The sequence below is a fragment of the Ceratosolen solmsi genome, unplaced genomic scaffold (genome assembly GCF_000503995.2).
Source record: "Ceratosolen solmsi marchali unplaced genomic scaffold, CerSol_1.0 scaffold7, whole genome shotgun sequence".
In the NCBI taxonomy this organism is placed as follows: domain Eukaryota; kingdom Metazoa; phylum Arthropoda; class Insecta; order Hymenoptera; family Agaonidae; genus Ceratosolen; species Ceratosolen solmsi.
The window spans coordinates 3,715,996-3,740,623 of record NW_011948413.1 but is presented as its reverse complement, the minus strand read 5'-3'; the positions used below and the strand labels follow the sequence as shown (position 1 = coordinate 3,740,623).

At 36.2% G+C, this 24,628-nt stretch overlaps 1 protein-coding gene across 1 annotated transcript in view; it reads left to right on the top strand.

The window, feature by feature from the left end:
* LOC105367291 (frizzled-9-like) overlaps positions 1–21,537 on the top strand; it is a 41,435-nt gene extending 19,898 nt beyond the window's left edge. Inside the window, exons 2-6 of the mRNA XM_011505947.1 lie at positions 17,334–17,553; positions 17,908–18,227; positions 19,112–19,396; positions 20,068–20,272; positions 20,894–21,537. Of these exons, the coding sequence (XP_011504249.1) occupies positions 17,334–17,553; positions 17,908–18,227; positions 19,112–19,396; positions 20,068–20,272; positions 20,894–21,465 (1,602 nt within the window). The 3' untranslated portion in view covers positions 21,466–21,537. The remainder of the gene's footprint in view (positions 1–17,333; positions 17,554–17,907; positions 18,228–19,111; positions 19,397–20,067; positions 20,273–20,893) is intronic.
* Positions 21,538–24,628: the final 3,091 nt, after the last annotated feature.

Sequence of the window (24,628 nt, the reverse complement as noted above, 5' to 3'; positions counted from 1 at the left end):
AGATAGATAGATAGATAGAGAGAGAGAGAGAGAGAGAGAGAATCGGGCCACCCTTCGTTAAAGGCCCATTGTTCTCGCGGCCGATGAAAAGCGATCGACCGTTTGCCGAAGCCCACGGCAACGGGAATGTGGCCTCCTACCGGGGCGCCAAATTTCACTGCATACTCTTATCGCAATTGAAGCTGATATTCGGTTCACGCCTCTTTTATCTCTGACATTTTAAGTAGCCAAAGCTTGTTGACGTGCACCTAAGTTCAATTTCCGTGCAACCGCTTGGCTTCTCGCATGGAAAAGGAATATGCCACAATTTTTTTATTATTCTACAAGGTTGACCCTCGTGGAAATTCAGAGAATCGACCGAGTTGTTCAAGAGGAACAAACGACTGTTAATATTGTGCGTTTACTTAGGTATACGAATTTTACCTTGCGGAGAATCCTGTTTAACTGTTAACAAGTCGTAAATGTACATTTAACCGTATTACTGAATGTTTTTCTCATTTATCCTTTTTCTTTTTTGCTGTCTCTGTAACGAATTCGAGCATTGTTAAAACTTTATTAATAATTTCATTTTATTTCATTTCATTTCATTATTTGAAAGACCCTCAAATATTTTATCGTTGGTTTATAGTAATTTATTTTTAATAGCAAAAGTTTTATCGATGAAATATTGGATGAAATTAAATTAAATGGATTAAAATTTGGAAATTATATAAAATTATCAAAAATACTATATCTCTAAATTGCTTAATAATGTAAATATCTTAATAATTACAAATTACACAATATGATTACATAATTTAAACTATTTTAAAAAGATTTAAACTTACCCAACGACGGATTGAATCATTATAATTCGAATTCGATATTGATCTTAAAAGATATATATGGTACTTATATTCAATTGTTATAATAATAAGAACTACATGGCGATCCTTTCTACTAATTTATATGGAACAAAAATTAAATTGAAGGCATTCTATTACCAATTACAATACCAAAAACTTCTAATTTTCGAGTCATAAATATCAAAACTTCTTGAATATCGGAGAGTCAATATCAGATTCTAAGGAATCTATCAACGAAGTGATTAACTTGTCTAAAATTAGCAGGATTATAAATTATAGATAATACAAGGGAACTTTGTCTTAATCTTTTATCATTATTTCAAAATTGATTGTTAACGACGAAAGTAGATGTAGATGTAAAAATAATTATCTCAAATTTCACTTTTCTACAGCGTTAATATACTCTGTAGCGGAAGCTGTATAATTTTAGAACACATAAAGCCATGTCGCATCACGACACTAGTAGAGCTCTTCATAAATCCCGTGTATAATCGCTGCAATCGCTCGGCCAACGGCGCGAAAAAGGAACGCTCGAACTTCGTCGCTACTTAAGCCTAGGATATCTTCACATGTTCCGAGAAAACAGGAAAAATATCGAGATGACCCTTCCTCGGACTCTAGCCCCCTCGGTACCCGACACCAGTACGCACAGTGTCATCTGGCAGATCGACGTGAGCTTGTGTCACCTGCCGACGAAAATGATTCAAATTTAGAAAACGTCAGGAACGAATAGACCATAGAAAAACGAATGCGAATACACGTGATGCATCGTCCAAGGCCGGTCGCAAAGCGCGACCGCCAGAGGGAGACGTGGCCTCTTGGCCAAATCCAAAATAGGTTGGCGCTCGGTGAAGCCATGCCGACCGATAGAACGAGTCGCGGAGCGGAATATAAGTGTCTACGGCGGCCGGTTGAATAGCCTCAGCTCCGTTCGTGCGCTCAGCTTCCTTCTCTTCTTTTCTTCCTCGACACTGTCGGAGAGCTAGAAGAGGATCGGCTCACTCTCTTCTTCAGCCTCTCACACGACGCACACAAGAAAACCGTCTCGCTTTGTCGGTAGAGCTGCAGCTGAAGTCTTTTCTCGGTCTCTCTTTCTCCGCCTCTTCCTTCGCAGTCTTCTTTTCACTCTATTTTTCTGCCTTCTCTACCTCCTTTTTTCCATTCTCTTGGCCGTGGAAAAAAAGGTTTTGAATTATACCTTCGCTCACGAATAATGACTGAATAATTCATTCCATGGCGTAAAACGCCCAGCGTACATTACGAATACGTGATATCACGACAAGCATCTAGGCATACGCTCGGTTAATAGAAGCCGGCAATAACGCGATTTTGCGTAATAATTGTGTGCTTAAATGAGGAACAAAGAGAAGATGCACACGGCAACGGTAGCAAAGAATTGGCTTACCCGAAATACCCGTTATGCGAGCGACTAAGCGGCATATAATCCAGATCCTCGACGATTGGAATACGAGTCCAACGTAATTGCCTCGCACCTATCCAAGTCCGGTCGAAGACCCGAAGACGGAAGGACGAGCTACTTGCATCTTTATTTTTACTTTTGTTTCACTCCGCTCTCTCTCTCTCTCTCTCTCTCTCTCTCTCTATATATATATATATATATATATATATATATCTTACACCTCTGTCTCGAGTGGAAAACTGATTATACATTACCACTATAAAAATCTCTCACATGTCGATGTGAATTTTTATTATTTTCAGCATATATTACCGTTATCAAAATGTCTAGTAATTCCATTTTTAATATTTCAACCGAGCATTTACTTTTTTCTTCACAATGCTAAAATAATTGTATTTTAATGAATGGTTAGAATTGGAAAAATTATTCGTAAATATTATGCATGATGATGTTCTTACGGAAATCATTCTCGTACGCATATTTTACCTAGTCATAATGTATCGTATGATCGTTCGATTGAAATTGCCGCGCCCTAACATAGTTTCATTAGCAGCTCGTTAATATTGGAATGTAGTTAAACCGCGGGACAGAAGTTAGTAAATTATTAACTTACAAATTCGTCATGAAAATATTGTAGAAACAAAGCCCTGCATTGCCCACCGTTTCGCATATGAGTGGCATGATAATAATTTTCCCGGTTAGCGGAACGAGTACTCATGTGCATCCGCGTTAAAAGTTCACGGAAGACGAAGTCAGGCAAAGTTTCTCACTTCCTGGAATTGGTTGCAAATGAAAGAGGTGAGGCTCGCGAGATTGCCGAGATCGCATTAGTCCATAAGGAGCTCATCACGGCTGCGATCGAGCCGGAAATCTACGATCTGAAACACGTGTAAGCAACGCCCATAAATCTTGAGTTGTGGCCGATGTAAGAGATTGGAATGGGGTAAAGGCAGAGCAGAGCCGAAATCAGCGCAACGGATTTCACGTGGCCGCGACAAATCGACTCCCGCGTCATGCTACAACGACCGCCTGGAATGGCTAACCGGCCTATCACAAAGGCCTCGCCCTGAACGAGTCTAATCGGGTAAGATGAGTCGACAATTTCAGGATGAAGATGAAAAATGAAAAAGAAATAACGCCGGGGTTAAGCTGATGGCTCATGGGCAAAGCAACGAATAAACGCACGGGGATCGCGAGGTGTGAATTTCTCTAAAAATCAATTGGCCTCCACGTGCGGTCTCGTATGGTCCCGTGCATAATTAAGCGAAACTAAAATGTATCTCTGAAAAGTTGCATCAAGAATTCATTAAATTCGACATATCGGCGAGCACTCGGTCATTATCGTCATAATTTCTTTTTTACGTCTCACCCGCTCCTTCGTATTCCATAAATTTGCAATTTAATAAGAAACGGGAAATATTATCTGCTGTATTACATTGAATCGCGACTAAATGAATTGGTAAATCAGTACCTATTACACGAAGATAATGTAATACTGTTGATACTGAACAACTGATTCGACCACTCGTTCAGATTTAATCTAAACAAAATCAATCATGACATCTGATGTAATTTCGTTTCCTACTCCCCATTATAGCCTCGTTGTCCAAACAGTTTATCCCTTAAAGTTTAGGGATCGATGTTGGGCAAAGAAAAACATTTTCAGTCTAATATCCAAGTATTTACAATGCATTTCACGATATTGATTTTTTTTTTTTTTTTTTTTTTTTTTTTTTTTTTAGTAAAGAACAAAAAATGTTTTAATATAAAATTATTTAGCTTAATTATCAAATTATTGTTGTATACGCTAATAATAGATTATAAAAGCTTGTTTAATATATAAACATTCACAAATACTTATGACTTATTTAAATTTACTTAAAACTTATAAATACTTATTTAAATAGATATGATGTTACTTGTGCGATAAAGTAAATGTTTAAAAAGCATGTATTTAAGCGAATTTCAACTAATTTATATACATATTCATAAATCTATGAAACGTTACATATGAAAAACTGGAAACATATGAAGCCATAATTAGTATAATAAATGCCAATATAAAATGAATTTATAACTGTTTGCTAGTGTATATGAAAAAAGTTTTTTGATATCTAACATAAATGGTATATTTGAATATTCGTAATATTTCATTTATACGATTTTGTTTGTTAGTATTTTTTAATTAATCATAAAAGAAATTTTAGGTATCATTATAAGTGCGTAGATTAGCACCGTGAAGATCCTCTAATTTTCCACTATGCGCTATCGAATTCTAAAGAAAAATGCTCAAATTACGGTTGAATGAACGGCCGGCTCTCTCGAGTTATTTTTTACTTTAATTTTGACACAAGTAGATGACGGATAACATAAAGGATCCTTTGAGTTCTTTTGGCAAAGATTTTTTGTCTTTTGAAGCGCGTGAAAGATTTATTTCTGCGCTTTCCTCGCTGATGTTTTGGGCCTCAAGCATTTTGTTCGAGTCATTTCTTTACGCAGCTTTGAAGTCGCTTCACTTCTTTTATTTTATTTTTAGAGAAGAGTCTGCCTTCGTTCAAAAGGAATTACAAAAAAAAAAAATAAAATAAAAATATGTAATTTTATTGTTAAAAGTTCATTCGAGTACATTCCTAACTAGGAGTATTAACTAAACATTCTGGCATATAGCGTACGAGTAAATAGTATATAGTTATAGTAAATAACTAGTAAAAATATATAAACCTAGCAAATAAGAATACATTTTTTATTTATGAACGTTATCTGCAGCGTTATTTCTCCTGACAAAGCTTTTAGTACTTATACAGTTGCATTGTGCTTATCCGTTAAGAGATTAATTCGTTGCTTTGATCAATATATTCCAATCTATTCGGTCGCATACTTGAAAATTAACCTCATCAAGCTAATTCCACATAATTGGTAACTTTAAACTATATTCAATCTAAAATTTTATTAAAGACAACCATAGATCTTATTACGAGCGACGTAATTCGTAAATTGACAGTCTAATTTGGCTATTTGCGATAATTATACAACGACTGTGAAAACATTAATTTTTTGAATGTTTTAAACAAAGCTAAATATCCTAATATCTTCAAAAATAATACTTTCAATAATTTCAATTCTTTCAATTGATCGTACGAGTACCGCTAATCACTTGTATCCGAAGAATTTCTTCATTTCTGGTTACGAAAGCGGCACATGACCGGTACAGTAAAACTCTAAGGTCTAACATCTAATGTAACAGTATCTTGTGATAAAGATAACTAAGTGCTTCCGTAGTATATCGATGAGTCGAAGCAGACGAATGTACTTTGTATTGGACGGTAGTTATAATCTTTATGAAAATATAATGAAAGAGAGTAGTTCGGTCAAGCCAGTTTTAAAATGAACTTATGTTGTTAATACGTTAATACGTTTATAGGAGAGGAAGAAACAGCGAGAAAGCAAAAACTGAAAAAGGGGGAACAGGAATCCAAATAGTCATTATGAAGGCAATATGGAATTTCACAGTCGAACAAACTCAATTAACTCGGCGGCTAAGTTTTGTTCGCGCGCTCGTGTGATTTTTTAATGCTTATGGTGGGCAGTCGCGGTCCAGCCACCGGATCCCGAACGAAGGCTTTCGTGGAACGCAAACCAAATCGGTAGGTTCGTGAACACCGATAGAAGACTAGAAAATAAAGGCCAGGGGTAAGCCAAGCGATTCCGATTCAAAAAATGAGTGCCATATGTGTGTAATAACGCTAAAGGGGCAGAAGACCCTCCAGCGTTAGCTCTATAATTTCGAACCTTCCGGGAATAGAGGAGACTCGTAATTGACAGCAGTAGCTGTGTCTTATCCTTCTCTTCGTCTAACTTCCATTCTTCCTTGCATACACAAATACACACTCACTCAGTCTCTAGAGCCAACTCACCTGGTACAATACTGAAGAATACGCGGAAAAAAGCAAACGCCGAGTATTTCGCGCTAGTGACTGAGTCCTAAAAACTAAGTCGAAGAGGGAGAGAAGAGTTGAAAGAAATGCTATAATTGACGGGTACGAGAGAGAGAAAGAGAAAGAGAGAAAGAGAAAGAGAGAGAGAGAGAGAGAGAGAGAGAGAGAGAGAGAGAGGGAGAGCGGGAGAAAAAGAAGCTCGGGCCGGATGTGGTGGAGCGTTAAGGACAGCAATTACGTCCACAGAGGAGACGTAATAAAGGTTGCGATAGCATCCTCAATTCCTCCTTCCCTCGCTGTTTTCGCGAACTTTATTTTTTTCTTCTGCAGACACTCCTCATCTCACCTTGTGCTTCTCCCCCCCCTCCTCTTTACTATTCGCAATTATATTAAACATCAATATGCGTTAGCATATGAATGACTTGGCATATGTTCAGATTATATATCTTTGTCTATAATGTACTATTGAACTTGTATGAATTCTCTAGTCAATTGAATTAGCGTTTTATGGGCTGCAAATTGAGCGGAGCGTAGGATTAATACATATTGTCTTATTAAATCAATTGATTGTAATAATAACAACAAAAATTATTGTCAATCGGTAGTAATTCCTTTAAAATATTTAAGAGTTACACTATGTTTGCTAAAGTAATTGATTTGGTAGTTTACATTTTCTTTATATTTTATAATTTTTATTTAATTAAAATCAATTTTTTAATGTTATTCAAATTATATTATCACTCGATATATTAAAAAAAGCACTCAATGAGTCGAATTCAATTATTTAGTTGAATGTGAAAATACATTATATATTGGTTATTATCGAAGTCTTGATTACAAAATAAAATCATACAATTTACTTAGCATATATTAAATTGAAAAAATTTATTTATATCATTCGGAAAAAAATAATATAAACGAATATGACTTATATTTCATAATCAAGAAATTATAAACCACAAAATTCTTGTTAGATTAGGTTCTTTATAGGACAATTCATAGTAAGTGATAGCCCCTACATTTATATTTTAAAAATATGTAAGTTATAATAGTAGCTTAAGCTTAGCATTTTGTATAGGCTAAAGCTAATTTGGTATCGCATTCCGTTGGATAAACGATGTTAGTAAAAAAATATGCACATAAGAAGTTGCGTGGAATATTGCTTGCATTATGCCAATCGCTCTATACAAACGCGACAGGTTTTAGTGAAAGGTCAAGCAAACGCGTGAAAATAACGAAACATAATTATGGCAGAACAGGTTAAGGAGCTCAGTACATCGCAAAATTAATAATCGAGCCACGCAGTCGAGTATCGGAAAGATGTAAGACACGTGTTCGCTACGTCGTATAAATAATGAGAGTGCAATTCTCCTATAAGCGTACTATATGGGAGCCGATGCGAACGCTTAACGGCGCGCACAGCTGTAGCATCGACTTTGTAATTTCAGCCGTGCGATATTTGTGGCAATATCACGATGGGTCTGTTGTCAGGATTTATAAAAAATACAAAAATAAATGAACGAAACACGTACTTTCATTTCGAACGATGATCAAACGAGCGTTTAAAGGTAATTGAAAATTTAATTTATTTAATAAGAGATTATCATTGAATCAATGTGACTACGTATGCAAGTGAATTGAATGCTAAAGTTTTTTAATTTTCAATGAATAATGCTCATGTTTACCTTTATCTATTAATTTATATTTTGTATGATTCCATTTTCATATTGAAATGCAATGGAAAAATAAATACCAGCACCAAAAGAAAGCTGATTATTTTGTAACAATTTTTGTTTATAAATGATAAGTGTACCCTCGTTTTTCAATATATATATATATATATATAAAAAATATATGTATTTCAAGGTGTGTATAAGTATATTTTTCTGTATAATTTACACACTTAATATATATAAATTATTCAATTAGCAATCTAAAAATATTACGCCTTGTGTCTTCATATTATACTTTTGTTGAATCATAAAATATATAATATATCATTTGAAGTAAATACCTTCGGTGCAGTTCTACATTATATATATATATATATATATATATATATATATATTATATTCGTTACTATACATTGTCAAATGGACCGGTTTAATTTACTAATTAAATATTAAATAATTTTTTAGTGTTGTATATGTGAATTAATTAGAGACGTTATGTGCCCATATAAATTTCAAAAGACGGGATCGTTATAATAAATCTTGGCTGCCATTGTATGATCATAAAAACGGAGGAGTAGGGCACGATGGAAAAGCCAAGCAAGACAAAGACACATTTTAGTAATTAACTTGTTCATTAGTAATTTCCTTCTCCACTATTGACGATATCATGTGCTTATAACGGGGGTGTAAAGAAGAGGAAAATTAAAGGAGACAAAAAATGGAATTCGCGAGTCTAGAATTTCATATAGTTCGCGATACCATGATTTCGTTGTTAAAAGCGTAGAGTTGGTTGGAGGCTTTAAATTCAGTGCGCGAAAGGGACATGAAGTCGACGCGACGTTGAAAATAAAGTACTAGAGTGGCATAGATCTGCGGAATCGGAGAAACCAGGCAAAGGGGAAGAAAATCTGATCGGGGTAAAGAGGCGGATATCTGGAGCCGTCTCGACAGGTATATATGAGCCCCATTAATACGCGCGGATCATCGAACTTTCCCCAAGTCTTGTTGCTTTTGCACGACGGCTCCCGATCTCTCTAATAACACATTATCAACACTACCAGTTATGCGACCGTGTTAAAGATTCTCGCAAGATTCATTAGATGTTGTATAAATTAGGATGGATAACCTCTTTCATACTCTAATTGAAATATAATAATTTAACAAAACGTCGTGTTATCTTAAGTTTTTGACGATTATTAGTTAGAATTTTAATTGCAATATTGTTATGCTTGTAAAAGAATGCATTAGCACAAAAGTCTATGTAAGTCAAAATTTTTTAAAACATTTTTCACATCAGATGTGAAATACGGTGGATTTTCTATGCATTTCATGATGAAGTGTAATCGACAAGTTAGGAATGATTGGTAAAATGTATGAAAGTTGTGCAAAAATGCTCCTCTCGTCTCTTCTTAGTCAGGCAGCGATCCGTTCCAGGTTTTTTTTTTACGCAGAAATAAGGAAAGCCAAGCTTACGTACGGACGTAAAGGAAGACGCGCCGGGAAACGAAGACGAATACGATGAGAATGAAGAGATGAAGGAAAGCATACGGAGGGAGCCGATGACTACTGCCGCCTTTCGGAATCTACGGCTTCCCACGTTCGTTCCTGGCGTCTTCCATTCCCTTTCTACATTCTATCTCTATCTTCTTTTTTACCTCTATTCCCTCCCCCTTTCTCTTATCTTTCCCACGAGATGCGAATTTTCCAGTTTCTCGGCGTGCATTTCGCGGCCTCGTAATCGTACGTAATGGTGCGAGAAACACGTGGAATGCGTAATTGCGTGTACAAGAAATAGAGATAGAGATATAAATAGAAATACGTATTGGTAGAAGGCTAGATAGATAGATTGATAAATAGATAGATGGGTGGATGAATGGATGGATGGATGGATAGATGGATGGATGGATGGATGGATGGATGGATGGATGGATGGATAGATGGATCGATAAATGGATGTATAATAGATACATAGTAAGTGTTGCAGAAAGAAACAGAGAGAGATAGAGATAGAGATAGATAGATAGAGAGAGAGAGAGAGAGAGAGAGAGAGAGAGAGAGATCAGACATAAACAAAAAAATTCAACTAAATTTTATAATACTTACATTACTTATAATTTTATGCTACATTTATCTTTGGTGTTTTTTATACAATTATTTCCAGGAGAGAAAAAAACTAATTATTGTAATTATTTAGCTAGGTGATTAAGTCATATACTATTGATTTGATTATTAACTCTTAATAGGAAAAAAATAATATCTCGATACGAAATCTACAATTGACGTTATCTACAAAACGTTTTTTTGCATTCTATCTCAATATTTTCATAATTTAATCATAATTTAATCATAATTTAATCATAATTTAATGATTATTTAATGATAATTTAATAAAAAGTGTGATAATTCAAATTATCGTTCCCTCATTGTCGTAGTGCTATTTATTAAGATTTACATAAGCGGCAGAACGTTTTCATAGTATTCGGTCACAGTCTGTCAACGAATGAAATAAACAAAAATATTTACCGTTGTGGCATCATACAAAATACTTTCTTTTTGTCACAATAGCATTTATTATCACAACTAACGGCAGTAGAGAGTCTTGGATACGAGTATCGCTCATCGCTGATACAACGTGAAAGAAAGAGACTTTGCTTATCGTGCCGATATAGCCATATTAGGTTTTGCATGAATATAAAGCTTTCCTTTAGTTTGCGATACATGCGTACGTTAATAGTGAAAAGAGTAAGAGCAAGAAACCGAGAAATAAGAAAAAGCCAGTCATTCCATACCCCCGGTGGAGTCCGAGTTGCACTACGTAACGAGCTTCTCCGAGGTGCTACCGAAGCCCCCTAAAGGCTCTCGATCTCTCGCGCGAACGGTAGTCGCTGGGGACGAGAAGCTGGTTGATGAGAAGAGCAAGATAATGGTACATACGTTGGTGAGGCCAGGAGGGAAGAGGGAGAATGGGAGCAAGGGAAGGGCGAAAAGGAAGCCGACGGGGAGTAGAAGGTGGAGGAGGCCCGCAACATACAGGGACGTCTCGTTGTCCCTGCGCTTACTCTTGTCTGTCAGCCGCTCTTGAAATGCACCGGGGCTATCCCCACTTTACCCCTTTCCTTTCCCCGTCCCCCACCGCCACCGCTTTTAACCGCTTAGCTTATCTCCGTATTCTTCCTATACCTCGTATATCTTCCGCTCCCGGTGTGTCAGTTGGAGGAATACGAAGGTCCCCCCGCGATGGAAAAAACGCGAAATAACGAACGCAGAAGGGGATAACCCGTGGACGCGACCCAGTAATATGGAAACCGGTCGCTCTCTCCTCAACCTTTCTCGGCCAATTTCGCCATCTCCTCTCTTTTCTCCCGTGTGCGCATCGACGAGCAGCACGCAGCCAAGCGCGAAACCAAGGAACGGACGTACTCACGAGAGGGGAGACATCAGTCACGGCCGCCGCTTCGCTTCCACGTCCATCTTTTTTCCTGTCGTTGTCGCGAACGTCGTAGTCGTCGTCGACTGCCTCTTCTTCCTCCTTCTCCACTTCCTCCTCTTTCTTCTTCTTATCCTTTCATCATTCCATTTTTTCTCGAATAGGCGACCCCTGTTTATAAGCAATGGGAGCTCATTGTTGACCAATTCACAAAAAGTAGAGTAATTAATAAATGAACGATCAATGGTACATTTTCATATATTTTGTTCATAGTATAATATACAAATGACTGAATTATTAACATACTTTTTGTAAATTATATATAAGAACGATAATTTTCAAATTTCACCAAAACACCTAAATAACCTAGACAACCCTTTTTTATTTTCATTTTTTTTGTTGTAACTAGTAAATAATAAAATTCACTGAAGATTTTAATACGCGCATGACTTGCCAGTATCCCATTAAATACAATGGCTATTGGAACGTAAACCATCCGTAGGTATCTAGAATACAGTCGTCAAATTTTCAATTTGCATTTGAAACGACGTTCTGAATGTTCAATACAGCTATTCATTGGCATCGAAGTAGGTTGAATCGTAGTCGTAAGTACGAAAAAGGTACATTCGCTTGAGAATGTATAGAGGCGGTTGAATCAAAAAGAAGAAACAGCGTTCGAATAGTCGTGGCAAAAACTTGCGGTGAACGTAAGAGCGGGACGGTCTTTATTCTACTCCGTGTCATCGGATGGATCGATGATCGCGGTTTATAAGATCCGGCCAATTAGAATTCTCACTGAAAGCAAAACATTGCCTGTGAAATATCGAGTTAGCTTTCCTCAGTTGTAAAATTATTCTCCGACTACTTTTAAAACGTTGCAATTCAGATCGCGCTAGCAAAGTAAATATACTTTCCATTAAATTTCATAAACTTCGTCACTTTTTTAGCATAATAAAGGTCTTTTTAACCGATGTTACAGCATAGGCCGCAAGCATAGCCCTGCATGTAATTTCATAGAAATTGCTAATTGATCGATAAAATTTAAACCATAAGTGCGCAACGTTATATACAGGCTACAGTTTTACATATAATATAATCTCGTCTCTATTCCACTTCCGATCTTTCGACCGTCATTAAAACAGCCTGCTCTCTCACCTCTTTCTCTCTCTCTCTCTCTCTCTCTCTCTCTCTCTCTCTCTCTCTGTCTCCTTCTTCTTCCTCACAGTGGTACTATATATGCCAGCAATTCAGGCATACGGGCTTTTAAAAAACTTGTTATGCTGGGGATCATTAGACAGATTTAAGGTCGGTAATGAATTCTCTATGAATTCTCAATTGTTTCAAAATACTTCAACAACTAGTGCGGAAGCTTTCGCGAGCTGAAGAAAAAGCGTTGATATAAGAACTACAACGATGGAAGCAATGAGCAATGTCAAGAAAAAAAAAAATACATTGATGTTCTTGAACATGAAGCCATACCACAGGAAAATAATGGGGACAGACATTAGGAGGCGATTGTTAATTACCGTCATGGAAGAATAAAGTCCCGATGAAAAAGATACGACACAAAGTAAAATGAGTGTTCGAAAATGCATTTGACCAGACTTGAAGTACTGATATTGTTAAAGGGCTCGTTAGCCAATTGTGACTAAACGCAATACAGTAAACTGTTGATGGACGCTTAAAAGCGAGTATTTCATGGTATTCTTCAGTTGAGAGGTCGAGATCTGGTATATATAAACATGCATCGCGAATGAATGGACACAGATGGAGTAATTGAGAGTTTAAAGGCGAGCGAGAGAAGAAATTTGCGCGAAAGGCGTTGCTTGAAATGAAAAGCGCTATTGTCGAGTGACACCACCAGGCCCCTTAAATCACTAGTATTCAAACACTCCCCACTGGCACGCTCTTATTAGCTTCGTTATTTAGTTATTATTGCCTGTTATGCCATTATTCGGTGATTATGACTTAAGGGTCGATGCGGGGGATGTTGACGCTTTGGAACCAGTACTTGAAACGTAATCCATTTTGCAAGTTTTATTCATGTTTTCATTTCTTCGTGAGCTTCCGGCAAACAGGTTTCCCTTGAGCCGGATTTTGAATACATAATAATTGGTGGATGTACGATTCTTCAAACTATTTGGGTACTTATGAAATTTTTATGTGGGCTAACGAAACACAACACAACGGATTTCGAACGGATGTAATTTTACGCATTGTTCACATTTCGTTGAATGTTATTGATAAATTGATATAATATAAGATTAAAGTTAATTTTGGAATCAAATTATTATAATTTTATAAATTTTGCAACGATTTTTCATAAATGTTGTCTGTGTACATTCTTATTAGGATTCAAATTTTCAGTGCTTTAAAGTAAGCTTTGATCCTCCTTATTACTCTTATTCTCATTGTTTTCTGATTTCAGTGCAACGGTGCGCGACCAAAATTGCAGTTATCTCCATTGTTATAATAAGCCAACGAAGCCGCAATTCGTCCTTGCTACAAATCGTAATTTACAATATCCTAATTATAGCGCGAGTGGCTGCAATCAACGATTTTATAGCTCCGATTGTAATTGTTGCGCAACGGTGTGCAGCGAATTATGCCTTGCGGTTCACAGGCCTCGAATTTGTAATTTACCGTATAGCTTTAACAAGTAACTACGTACAACTATACTATAAAGGGGTTCCTCTAATACTTATCAAAACAGTAATAAATATGAAATAAATATAAACTTCAGGATTAATATGTTTAGTGGACGATAATACAGTGAGAGTTCAGGATTTAGCAATAATTAAGATAATTCCAGAAATATTAAAATACATTGACGACGATGATTTTGCAATGCCTTACGACAGCAATTATAATTTTGCGGCAGCGTCATACGCTGAACCTTACGATAGTGGAGGTGAAGAAATTACAGTGCAATACGGAGCAATTATTACACTTATCTTAAAGCCTCCTGTTGTAAGTGCACATGATGAATGTGTAACGCAATACATGCCGTATAATTTCTGAAAATGATGCCGTGCGCTCGCGTTATTGTTGTTCCGTGGAAAGCGACTTTAATGCGAAACAACGTTTATGTTTAAATTTGATGCTACAATACCAATTCACCAGATGATATAATTAAATAATCGCTTCACTGTTTTCGTTTTCTTCTCCGAATTTTTCAACCCGATTTAAACTTTATGATTTCTGTACACTTGCCGCGCATTTATTTAATTCAAAGTGAGCTATATTCTTTGTTTGGTTGTAATGAAACAAAAATGCACAACGATCACAATAATAAAAAAGGAAATATCTTTTATAGTAAGAATAGTGAAGCAGAATACACGGTATATTACTTTTCACTATGTATGTTTTGTACTAAAGGTACGACGATCGGCATTAGAGGTAGTAGTAGTATACCATTGCAGGTGAAGAATAATATAAGCGACCACACGGTTCAAGCAATCGTAGGAGTGCCAACCGAAAGGGCTTGGTATGGGAGTGAACAAGTGCCGCGTCTTGCCTTTATTTCGGCGAAAAAATTAGCCACCGCGACCTTAGACTCCTCGAGGTCGACGAAAAACCATAGATGAGGCGAGGGAGTGAGTCGGCACATAATGAAATTCAGTCGTTGGAACACCTTCCGAAATCCCGAGTTGGGATCGCTCGTGACGAATGCTTGGACCGCAGACAAGACAGGGGAGAGAAAGAGAGAAGGTATGGGAGGGGAGGACGTAATGCTGGCCATGCGTGTACACATGATACACGCGCGAGGCGGGAGGGGTGAGTCGGTGGAGAGGAAAGTTACTGGACGCCTCGGGGTAAAAAAGAGCGGCTCTTGCGCGGAGTTACGGCTCGCCACGTAATTTCATGGGAACTGTAATTTGACGGAGCAAAAGAGATGGAAGGCGGAGAGACTCGTAATGGGCGAATCTGGTCCCGCGTACCGAACAGCAGAAAGTGGCCAGGGGATGGGGGGCGACCCAGGGCCGAGTACGCGCCGAGAGGCGGGAAGAATGGGCGGGATAATTACCCCTGATGCCCGCCGCTCGTTATATCTCAAGTCGCCTTTGCCTTCGTCTTCCTCCCTATATCGCCTTCAACTTATCTTCTTTATTTTATCGCTCCGCAAGTTTCTTCTTCCCTTTCTTCGCCGCTGCTTTCTTCATACTTCCCCCTGTACCTCTTCTCCGAGGGCCTTTCTTTATGTGGTCCCGATTCATTTCTCCACGTGCCACTTTCCTTACATTTCCTGCTCAACCACTTGCGTTCGCCTACTTTTTATGAGCTTCTCTTATCGCGAGGAGCTTGCGAAAAAATTAGCTATGAAATCACCCTAGTTACAAAAGTAGTTCATCAAGTGGTGTTTTATAGTTTCTTGGACTAAATTACTATATTACATTTAGATACGGTTACAAACTTTCGAGCCAATACTAATTAATATTGAACAAGTTTTTACATTTGTATTGCAGAGGACAATATTTTTTCTCTTTGTAAATGTCGTCATCGCAGCGCCGTCAATAAGTCGAGTGGATAATTTGCAATTAATAAATTGCCTGCCTAAAATGTACAAAAAAAATAAGAAACCGAGTCAATGGAATATGCTTTAAATTCTTAAATATTAATAATATCGATTAATATAATTGATAATCTTCCTGCACATCACCGAATATTATTTTCTTGACAAAAAAAAAAAAAAAAAATATCCAGTTATAAACTATAGTTTTAGCTATTTAAAATTTTTAAAAATCTTCGTTGTGTTCTTTCGCTTACTCACTTTCCTCTTCTTTCGAACTGTTTTTTATATGCGGCTTCCGAGGTCCCTTTTTTCCTTTTCCCTTTGCGTTCTTCCACTTCGCTTGACTTTTTGATGTTTTGTTTGAAGAATGTCGATCGCTTTTATTGCATCGAATTTTTTACCTTTGAATATTTTATACATCCGTAAATGCATTCGTGTGGATCTTAATTTTTTTTCCTTGGCTTTCTTTTTTCTTGTTGTCCTGGCAAGAAGTTCATAAACGAGCATTTAAGCAGGACGTAAAATAGGTTTGGGTTCTGTTATTTATGAAAACGATTTCACGAATTTTAGGAAGAAGTTTAATGGACGTTAATTTAACGACAATAGTCCTGCGCACCAATCTTAATTCTTATGGACTAGTCTATCAACTTAATTTTTTATCGAATTGTATACTGTATTTTGACAATTATGTATATTTGTTTATAGGTATGTGCTTTGAATCTTTAAGTTCTGATGAAAATATTGATGAAAATATTATTTTTACGTTTTCCTATTAAATAAAAAATTTGAAAGTAAAAAGTCATTTAATAGTTTAGAACGCATAGAAGACTAATAGTAAATTACTTTTATCTCGTTGCTAACGATAATTAGGATTCTTTCAATAAGAGATTAATTCATGTATAATAAGCATATCTAGTCAAAGTAATAAAGCCATGAGCATGCGTGTTTTACCTTCAATCACGCAGAACATTGATAAAGTACACTGGGACGTTGTTCTATGCTCTTTGAATGTTGTTCATAGATGCACAAATTTTCGTGCAAAATGGAAGCCATAACACTTGGCCGAGATGTCATGCGGATTGCTGACAGAGAGAGAAATAGAGAAAAGAGAGATAGAGAGAGAGAGAGAGAGAGAGAGAGAGAGAGAGAGAGAGATCGTGGGAGCGAGAGAGAGATAAAGAGATATAGAGAGAGAGAGAGTGAGAGGGAGCGAGGGAGCGACAGAGAGAGATAAAGAGAGAGTGAAAGGGGGAGAGAGAGGGAGAGAGAGAGAGGGAGAGAGAGAGAGTGAGAGGGAGCGAGGGAGCGACAGAGAGAGATAAAGAGAGAGTGAAAGGGGGAGAGAGAGGGAGAGAGAGAGAGAGAGAGAGAGAGAGTGAAAGAGAGAGAGAGAGAGAGACAAAGAGAGAGTAGAACGGCGCCCAGGCACCTGGGGTCTAATTAAAAAACAGAAAGGTATGAAAGAAAGTGAGCGAGTGGAGTGGGACTAATGAAAGGGCGGCACCCGATGTCTGTTGCAGCTGGCGACGCTGATGCCGCTCGTCCATTACAACTGCTCACGGCACCTCCGCTTCTTCCTCTGCTCGGTCTTCGCGCCCGTCTGCTCGGAGCACGTGGCTATGCAGATACCAGCGTGCAAGCCGCTATGTCTCTCGGTGAAGCGCGACTGCGCCCACACGCTCAAGGATCTCACGCTACCCTGGCCACACATGTTGGACTGTGATCGCTTTCCCGACAGCGGTGAGTTTTTTTCTAATTTCCAATGTTCATCTATCATCGCGGTAGCCAAGTTTCTACTTCTTTTGTTTAGTTCCTTACTAGTTTGCCATTTTAATCGAACAGTTTACTTATAGCAATAGATGGAAAATTCAACTCATAACGTACTTGGTAAATTACGAGTAATGAAAAAGCGTCATGAGCGTGTAACAATACGATTGGCATCTTTAAAACAATGTACTAAATTGCTATTGCGTAGCGCGATCATTCGATTCGTAAGTTGTGGAGGATCGCGAGTCCAATTGGAACGAAAGGAACAGCTATAGGAACAGCGATATCTTAAGTATCGATGAGTATTAACAACTAGATCCTCCGCAGGTAATACACTGTGCGTGCAGCCGCCGCCAGAGGAAAATCTCTCGTCCGAGGCCTCGTCAGCGTCCACGTCCGTATCGTCACACTCGAGCCAACAGCAGCAAGAGCAGCAACTACAGGAGCACGAGCAACTCAAGGAACGAGAACAAGAGCTGCAGCATGAACACGAACAGCAGCAATGGCCCTTAGTACAGCCTATGCAGCCCATACCGCTCCCGCCCAGGGCAAATCTACACCAAAAATGCCCAGCTCACTTCGTCGAGACACCCTACGTCGACGTTGTGAGTTCCTCACATTATCCTTTTCACGCGTTCATGATCGTGGTAATTATATGGATACGTATATATTTTCTAATTTGCCTTATCGTTTTGCTCGGTGGCTTTATGTGGTTGGAAGGTAGCTTTTGTTATCGGTCGAATTGTACATTCTGTCAATATTTATTGGCTAACATATAATTATAAAACGTCTGCTAGTTTTACAATAAATTGTCACAAGCGTAGACTCGATTTAACATTATTTAATAATAAATTTCTTTTACATTAAAAATCATTTGAAAAACAATTTTTAAGTTCAATTTTAATACTCACGCTCGTTAGTAAGAAATAAATTACAATATAATACGCATTCTTATCGAGTATAAATATTCTGTTATTTTTAAAATAATGCCGAAAATTTCATTTTTTTTCCTTATTTAATTTTGCAAAATATTCAATTCCATAAAATTTCCGATATTTATTAATAATACGCAGTAAAAGATATATACGCGAACATAATATTCTTTATAAATATTTGAGCATCTTAAATCGTTTTACGTAATCGTTAAATCGTTAAAGCGTTTTACAAATAATAAATCATTTTACGAGTATTGTGCATATCGAAAATGTATATTAGTTGTTAGGATAATGTTTCACATCTTTACTACCTAAACATATAAATAGAATAAAGCCAATTATTCGTTGGGAAATAGAAAAGAAAACTTCTCGATATAAGATTGGACTGCAATTTAACATCAAGTCTTTGATTGAATAATAATGAATCAAATATATTTCAACTAATTTTAACAAATAAATACGTGTGCTCGAGTATCGCAGCAGAGACAATGATCCCCCCCCCCGCGACACACACAAAGCTTCACTTGCTATTGGCTCAAACTGCATCGGGTTTCTCGACCACCGTTAGCTGATTCCTAAAAATTGGTTTATTGCAGACATCGTGTGTACCTCGCTGCGGTGCTGACGCCTACTATCGAACAGAAGATAAGCGCTTTGCCGAGCGCTGGATGAGTGGATGGGCATGGCTTTGCTTTCTTTCCACGCTTTTCACGCTGCTGACCTTTTGGGTAGAGCCGGCGCGCTTTCGCTACCCGGAGCGGCCAATCGTTTTCATAGCCCTTTGCTACAATCTCATGTCGCTGGGATACATCATACGGGGCGCCCTAGGCCCGGAGAATCTTAGCTGCGTCGGCCAAGACGATGGGCCGAGCTACGTGCCGGTGAGCCTTATAATAACGAGCGCGTGAATCAATTAATCAAATTGAAAGTATCGAAGGACGAGCGATTCAGGGCCGACGATTAGTTTTCAAATTAACATGACTTTTTACCAAATAATGAAAAATCATTATTGATTATGAATAGGACTATGAATATATCACTATATCACCCTGAATTTGCTATATATTAATTATGAATATAATTACATTCGATCCAACTGATTGCACTGCTTATTGACGCACAAAAAGTCTGTCATGCGTAACCCTTCAAACGTTCTAAAGCTTTCTTTCATAATTTCAAGAGAATAAAAGAGATATCTCATATAAATAATATGTTAAATATATTTTGAAATTCAAAGGATAATCAATATACAAATTAGTTTTTTTATGATGTTATTGTTTCTCAATAAAAATTGACACTTATTTCCTTAATCTAAGGGATTATTATTTCTAAAATTGAATTCTTCAATTCTGGAATTTTAATCTGATATAAGACGCACAATCTGTATAAAAATTAACTTATAAATCGGTGCTTTTATTTCGATTCAATTTTTATGAATTCCATTTCTATGAAAATAAGCCGCAAGACCAAAAAAGATCTTTCTGTACAATCGTAGATGCTCTTTAAAAAGTCAAAGCTATTAGGAAATTAATAATGTGACTTAACGTTTCAGGTGAACGATGGCTTACGAAGTGTCCCGTGCACGATTTGGTGGCTCGGTCGTTACTACCTCGGACTCGCGAGCAGTCTCTGGTGGACAATCCTCTGCGGGTGCTGGCTATTGAGCGCCCGTAACGAATGGAGTAGCGAGGCTCTGCACAACATCGCTGCTTACCTGCACGTCGCCGCCTGGGGACTGCCGACTTTACTGACTGGAGGTAAACGCCATTCTTGCAACTTGCAATTACGTGGGAGCATGTCCGGGTATCGTTCCTTTGATCAACGACTTTTCAAGATATTCAGAAACTTTCGATTCGGAAATCGACTTTAATGTATAACCACGAAAGTGAAAATCAAGTGGATTCTATATTGTATCGATTCTAAAGAGGCGATTAAAGTGTGTGTTATTGATATACGAAATAGTTATATAATACAAATTTAGAGAAACTCGTATTATAAAATAACGATGAACAAAATGATCATACGGTCTTTACAACGCATCGCTCATTCAAATTTATTCAAAGAATTTTCAACTTTTATAATAAGCGTCTATTCGTCAAAAAATTGGAAATCTATTTAAAATGTTTTCTATTTCTAATTGAAATTTTACATTTTGAGTTGACTAATCATTAACTAAAAATTATATTTAAGAGATTATTATTGTTAAGTTAGTTTAAAAAGGTTTAACCGACATTGCTGCTATTGAAATTTAATCGCGAAAATTTGGAGTTTATGAAAAGAGCACAAGGCTTATGTATTTCGTATATGTAAATGGCTCAGTTAACATTGAAGGGACTTTGAAGAATCTGCAATTTATCGATTTCGTTTTACTTTTGCAGGCACGCTCATCTCACGGAATGTCTCGGCTGACGAGCTGACGGGCCTATGTCAAGTTTCGGATGAGTCAGCGCTCTGGCTCGAGGTTCTCCCTAACACGTGCCTTCTCTTGTTAGGCTGCTTCCTGGGGGGCATCGCCGGTCTCGCCCTGGTGCGAGTTCGCCGGGTAGTTCGCTCGGCGGGCCGCAGCGCAACGAAGCTCGAGCGCTTAATGACGCGACTCGGAGTGTTTGCTCTTCTGTACGCGCTCCCTGCCCTCGGGAGCCTCGCGTGTGCCCTCCAGGAGTCGCAGGCCCGGCCCCGCTGGCGCACCCTAGCCCTGCTCGCAGCTCTTGACTGCCGCTCTTCTCAGAGTTGCGTGCCAGGGCCGCGCGAGCGACCTATCGGCCTTGAGTTCGCCCTTCTGCGACTCTTCCTCTCACTCGTCATAGGCGTTACTTCCGGTATGTGGGTTTGGTCAGGAAAAACCTGTCGCGCGTGGAGCAGGCTCCTCGCCGCCCCAAGTAAACCACAAAGGCCTGCTCAACAGGCCGTCCATCAGGGCTACAGACGGGAAGCCGTAAATGCCGCATGACCTGCGAGTTTCGTCTGTTTCGGCCTTGGGGCCATTCTCTAATAAGCCAAGCGCCAAATGTTCCGGAAAGTCGGAACACTGCGTTGGGATGATAAACCCGGTGAGATAATTAATTGAAGCCGCGATGGCTCTTTCGGTTAGATAAATTGGCTCTCTATGAAAGCTTCCAATCGAACTAGTGACTGCGCGTATTTTATCGAAATATTTTGATTTTAATTTTATTATTTTCTTCTCAAAGCGTGCAACGAGGTTAAGAAAATGTTCCTCTATAATATGTATAAGCCAATCAGGAAACGCAGTCTCAACAAGCTTGATTTTAACGAATAAGAAGAAAATGTTTCGAAAAAATGTCAACGTGATCAATTGTAAATACGTTTCTGTATTTATGTATATTGCGTATTAATCCAGTGTTTGTACAGCTTTATCTTTAAGATTGTTTTATTAAATATATTTGATAGAATGACTAAGCAGTGATTAGCTCCGTACTTTAACCAATTAATTGCTTGTCTACGATGAAATTTATCACGAACAAGCGAAGGAACATCCGATCATGAATTGAAGAAAATTCTATATAAATGTTTTTTTCATTTTTTTTTTTTTGTTTTTTTTTTTGTATAATTTATTTAAAATGTTATAATAAGACTGATTTATATATTTGAAACGTAAAACAACTCTTCTGTATCTTACATGCAGTTTAATTACCCTTCCGTCGTCCACAATTAGTTTATTAAATAAGTGGATTTATACTTTCAATTAGTAATATCAGTGTATTACGTATTACAATTAGTATTATTTCAAAACATAAAAATAACGTAAATTATTGTGAAATGATGTAAATTTCTATTTCCATACATTTCATTTTATTCAGTTTTCAATAAGTTAAAGCGTATTAGTTTGAAATATTAAAGATAGCGAATTCCAAAAACAAATGCCAATTTCTTAATTGTTAATATTCATAAATAACATAGACTTATGAAAACATAATTGAGAAATTAATTTTATAATAGTTTATAACAATTATAATATAATTGTGAAAAAAACAAATTGTGCATAAAAAACAATTTAAGTTTGTTCAAATAATAGTAAGCGCTATCTGTTTAAAACTTAAGCAGAGATGTATAAAAACATTGTAAATATTGTAAATCGATTTTTCACATTAATTCTTATAAAAATGTATAAGATACCCTTACAATTTATATTTGTGTGAATAAACTAAAATATATTGTGCTTTGTACAGATAAAATAATTTTCTTGCGTTGTCAATAATGATTTTTTTTTATTTTATAAGTTACATTTTCTTCTTTAATCCTACCCTTTAAAACTTTTATCTCTGCAAATCGAAAGTAAGCAATGCTTTAATCATCAATTATTGAAAAAGTTAACACATATTGCTCATAATTCGAACACATATTGTCAATTAAAAAAAAAAATTAAATACACGTATATATACATTGAATAAGGTGAAAGACAATTTGTCGATTATAATAATATTACAGTACTAACGTCGTTTATTTTATATTCAGTCTTAACAAATTTTTCGTTAATTTAGATTATTTGTTTTTAAGTATTTATTTAATATTTTTTAAAACAGATGATAAATCTTCTGCTATAGAATCCATTTATGTTTAAATATTATAAATAAATTATTCGAAATTGCTATTGATTGAATGGGAAACAGTTTTGTTGAATGAACTGACATTTTTTTTTTGTATATTCTATATACAAATAGAATAAGAACCAAATATTTTACAGATATAAATTTAAACTGAAATTATATTAGGTATTATATCATATCAATAAAAACATTATTTTTTTTATTTTAAATGATCTTCATTGTGTTATCATTATTATTTCTTCTATTCTTTTATCATCATAATTATATCTCATAAATATTTTATAAATTTAATGAAGAGGTATATATTTAATATATAATGCAATATTTTATTATATAATGTATTTTATTTGAATTTCAAGTGAATATTTTAGTATATATAAATAACAAACAAAAACTTTTGTATTTTATTTGCTTATTAAAGAATCAATTTGCACGTGATAATATTTATTGATTTTTAAAAATATACTTAAAAATTATTATCATATGTTAATTTTTAAATATTTAAAATAATTTGTAAACAATTCTGTTATCTAATCACATTACATATTTATAATACAAATAAAATATAATATAGTTATACTATGTAAATTAATATTTAGGACATTTAACAAATTAATGGAAAAATTATTATACTTTTTTCTACGCTACCCACGAGGTAAAATATATTAGCCCTTTTTTTTTTTAAAGTGGTATCCCCTGTAAGCCTATTCCACTTGTCCACTTAAAATATATTTACAAAGTATTTATTCAAATTTCAATTATAATTATTTTATAAATCCAGACGTTCGACAATTACCTTAATTCCATAAGATAAGTCGCTTATTAATTTTACAATGTCAATTTGTATTACCTTATTCTTTGTCTTTGCAGTCATTAGTTTTTTTTTATATTTTTTATCTTGATCTATTTTTCGTTTTTCTAACGAAATTTTGTCCATCGAATCGTGCGGTTGTTTTTTAGAAATTTTTGACGATAATGATTTTATACTATTTGTTGAGAGATATTGATTTTTTAATAAAATTTCATTACATACGTATGATAGCATTTTATTAGAGTTAGCGTACAAGTTCGCTTTTGACCGGGTTATTCGAACATATTTTAGATCTTCATTAGTGCATCTTATATCAATATTAGTTTTTAAAATCTCTTTCGTAATATATTGTATAATTGAGGTTTTATTTTCTATGGTATTAAATAATCTTCGAAGTGAGCGATAATTTGTAATTGTTTCAATGGATGTTACTTTATGATGTTCTAAAGGATTTTTAACTGAATTAATACAATTAAGAGTAAGAGTACAATTTAATATAATTATTTGCATTTGTTTAATACTATTAGTAGCCTCTTTAGAAACTCTGTCGGTTTGTTTATCCAAGCTTAATACAAAGTCCTTCTTATCATTGAGATTCGCCTCCACGCTAACATCATTAAAAGCTTTCTCGATGTCTTCTTCAATTGAGCTCAAACGTTTTGTACTCTTGAATAATTGAGACCAACAATGCTTTGTCTTGAAAGAGTCGATTTGCTTAGGAATTTGTTGCATATTTA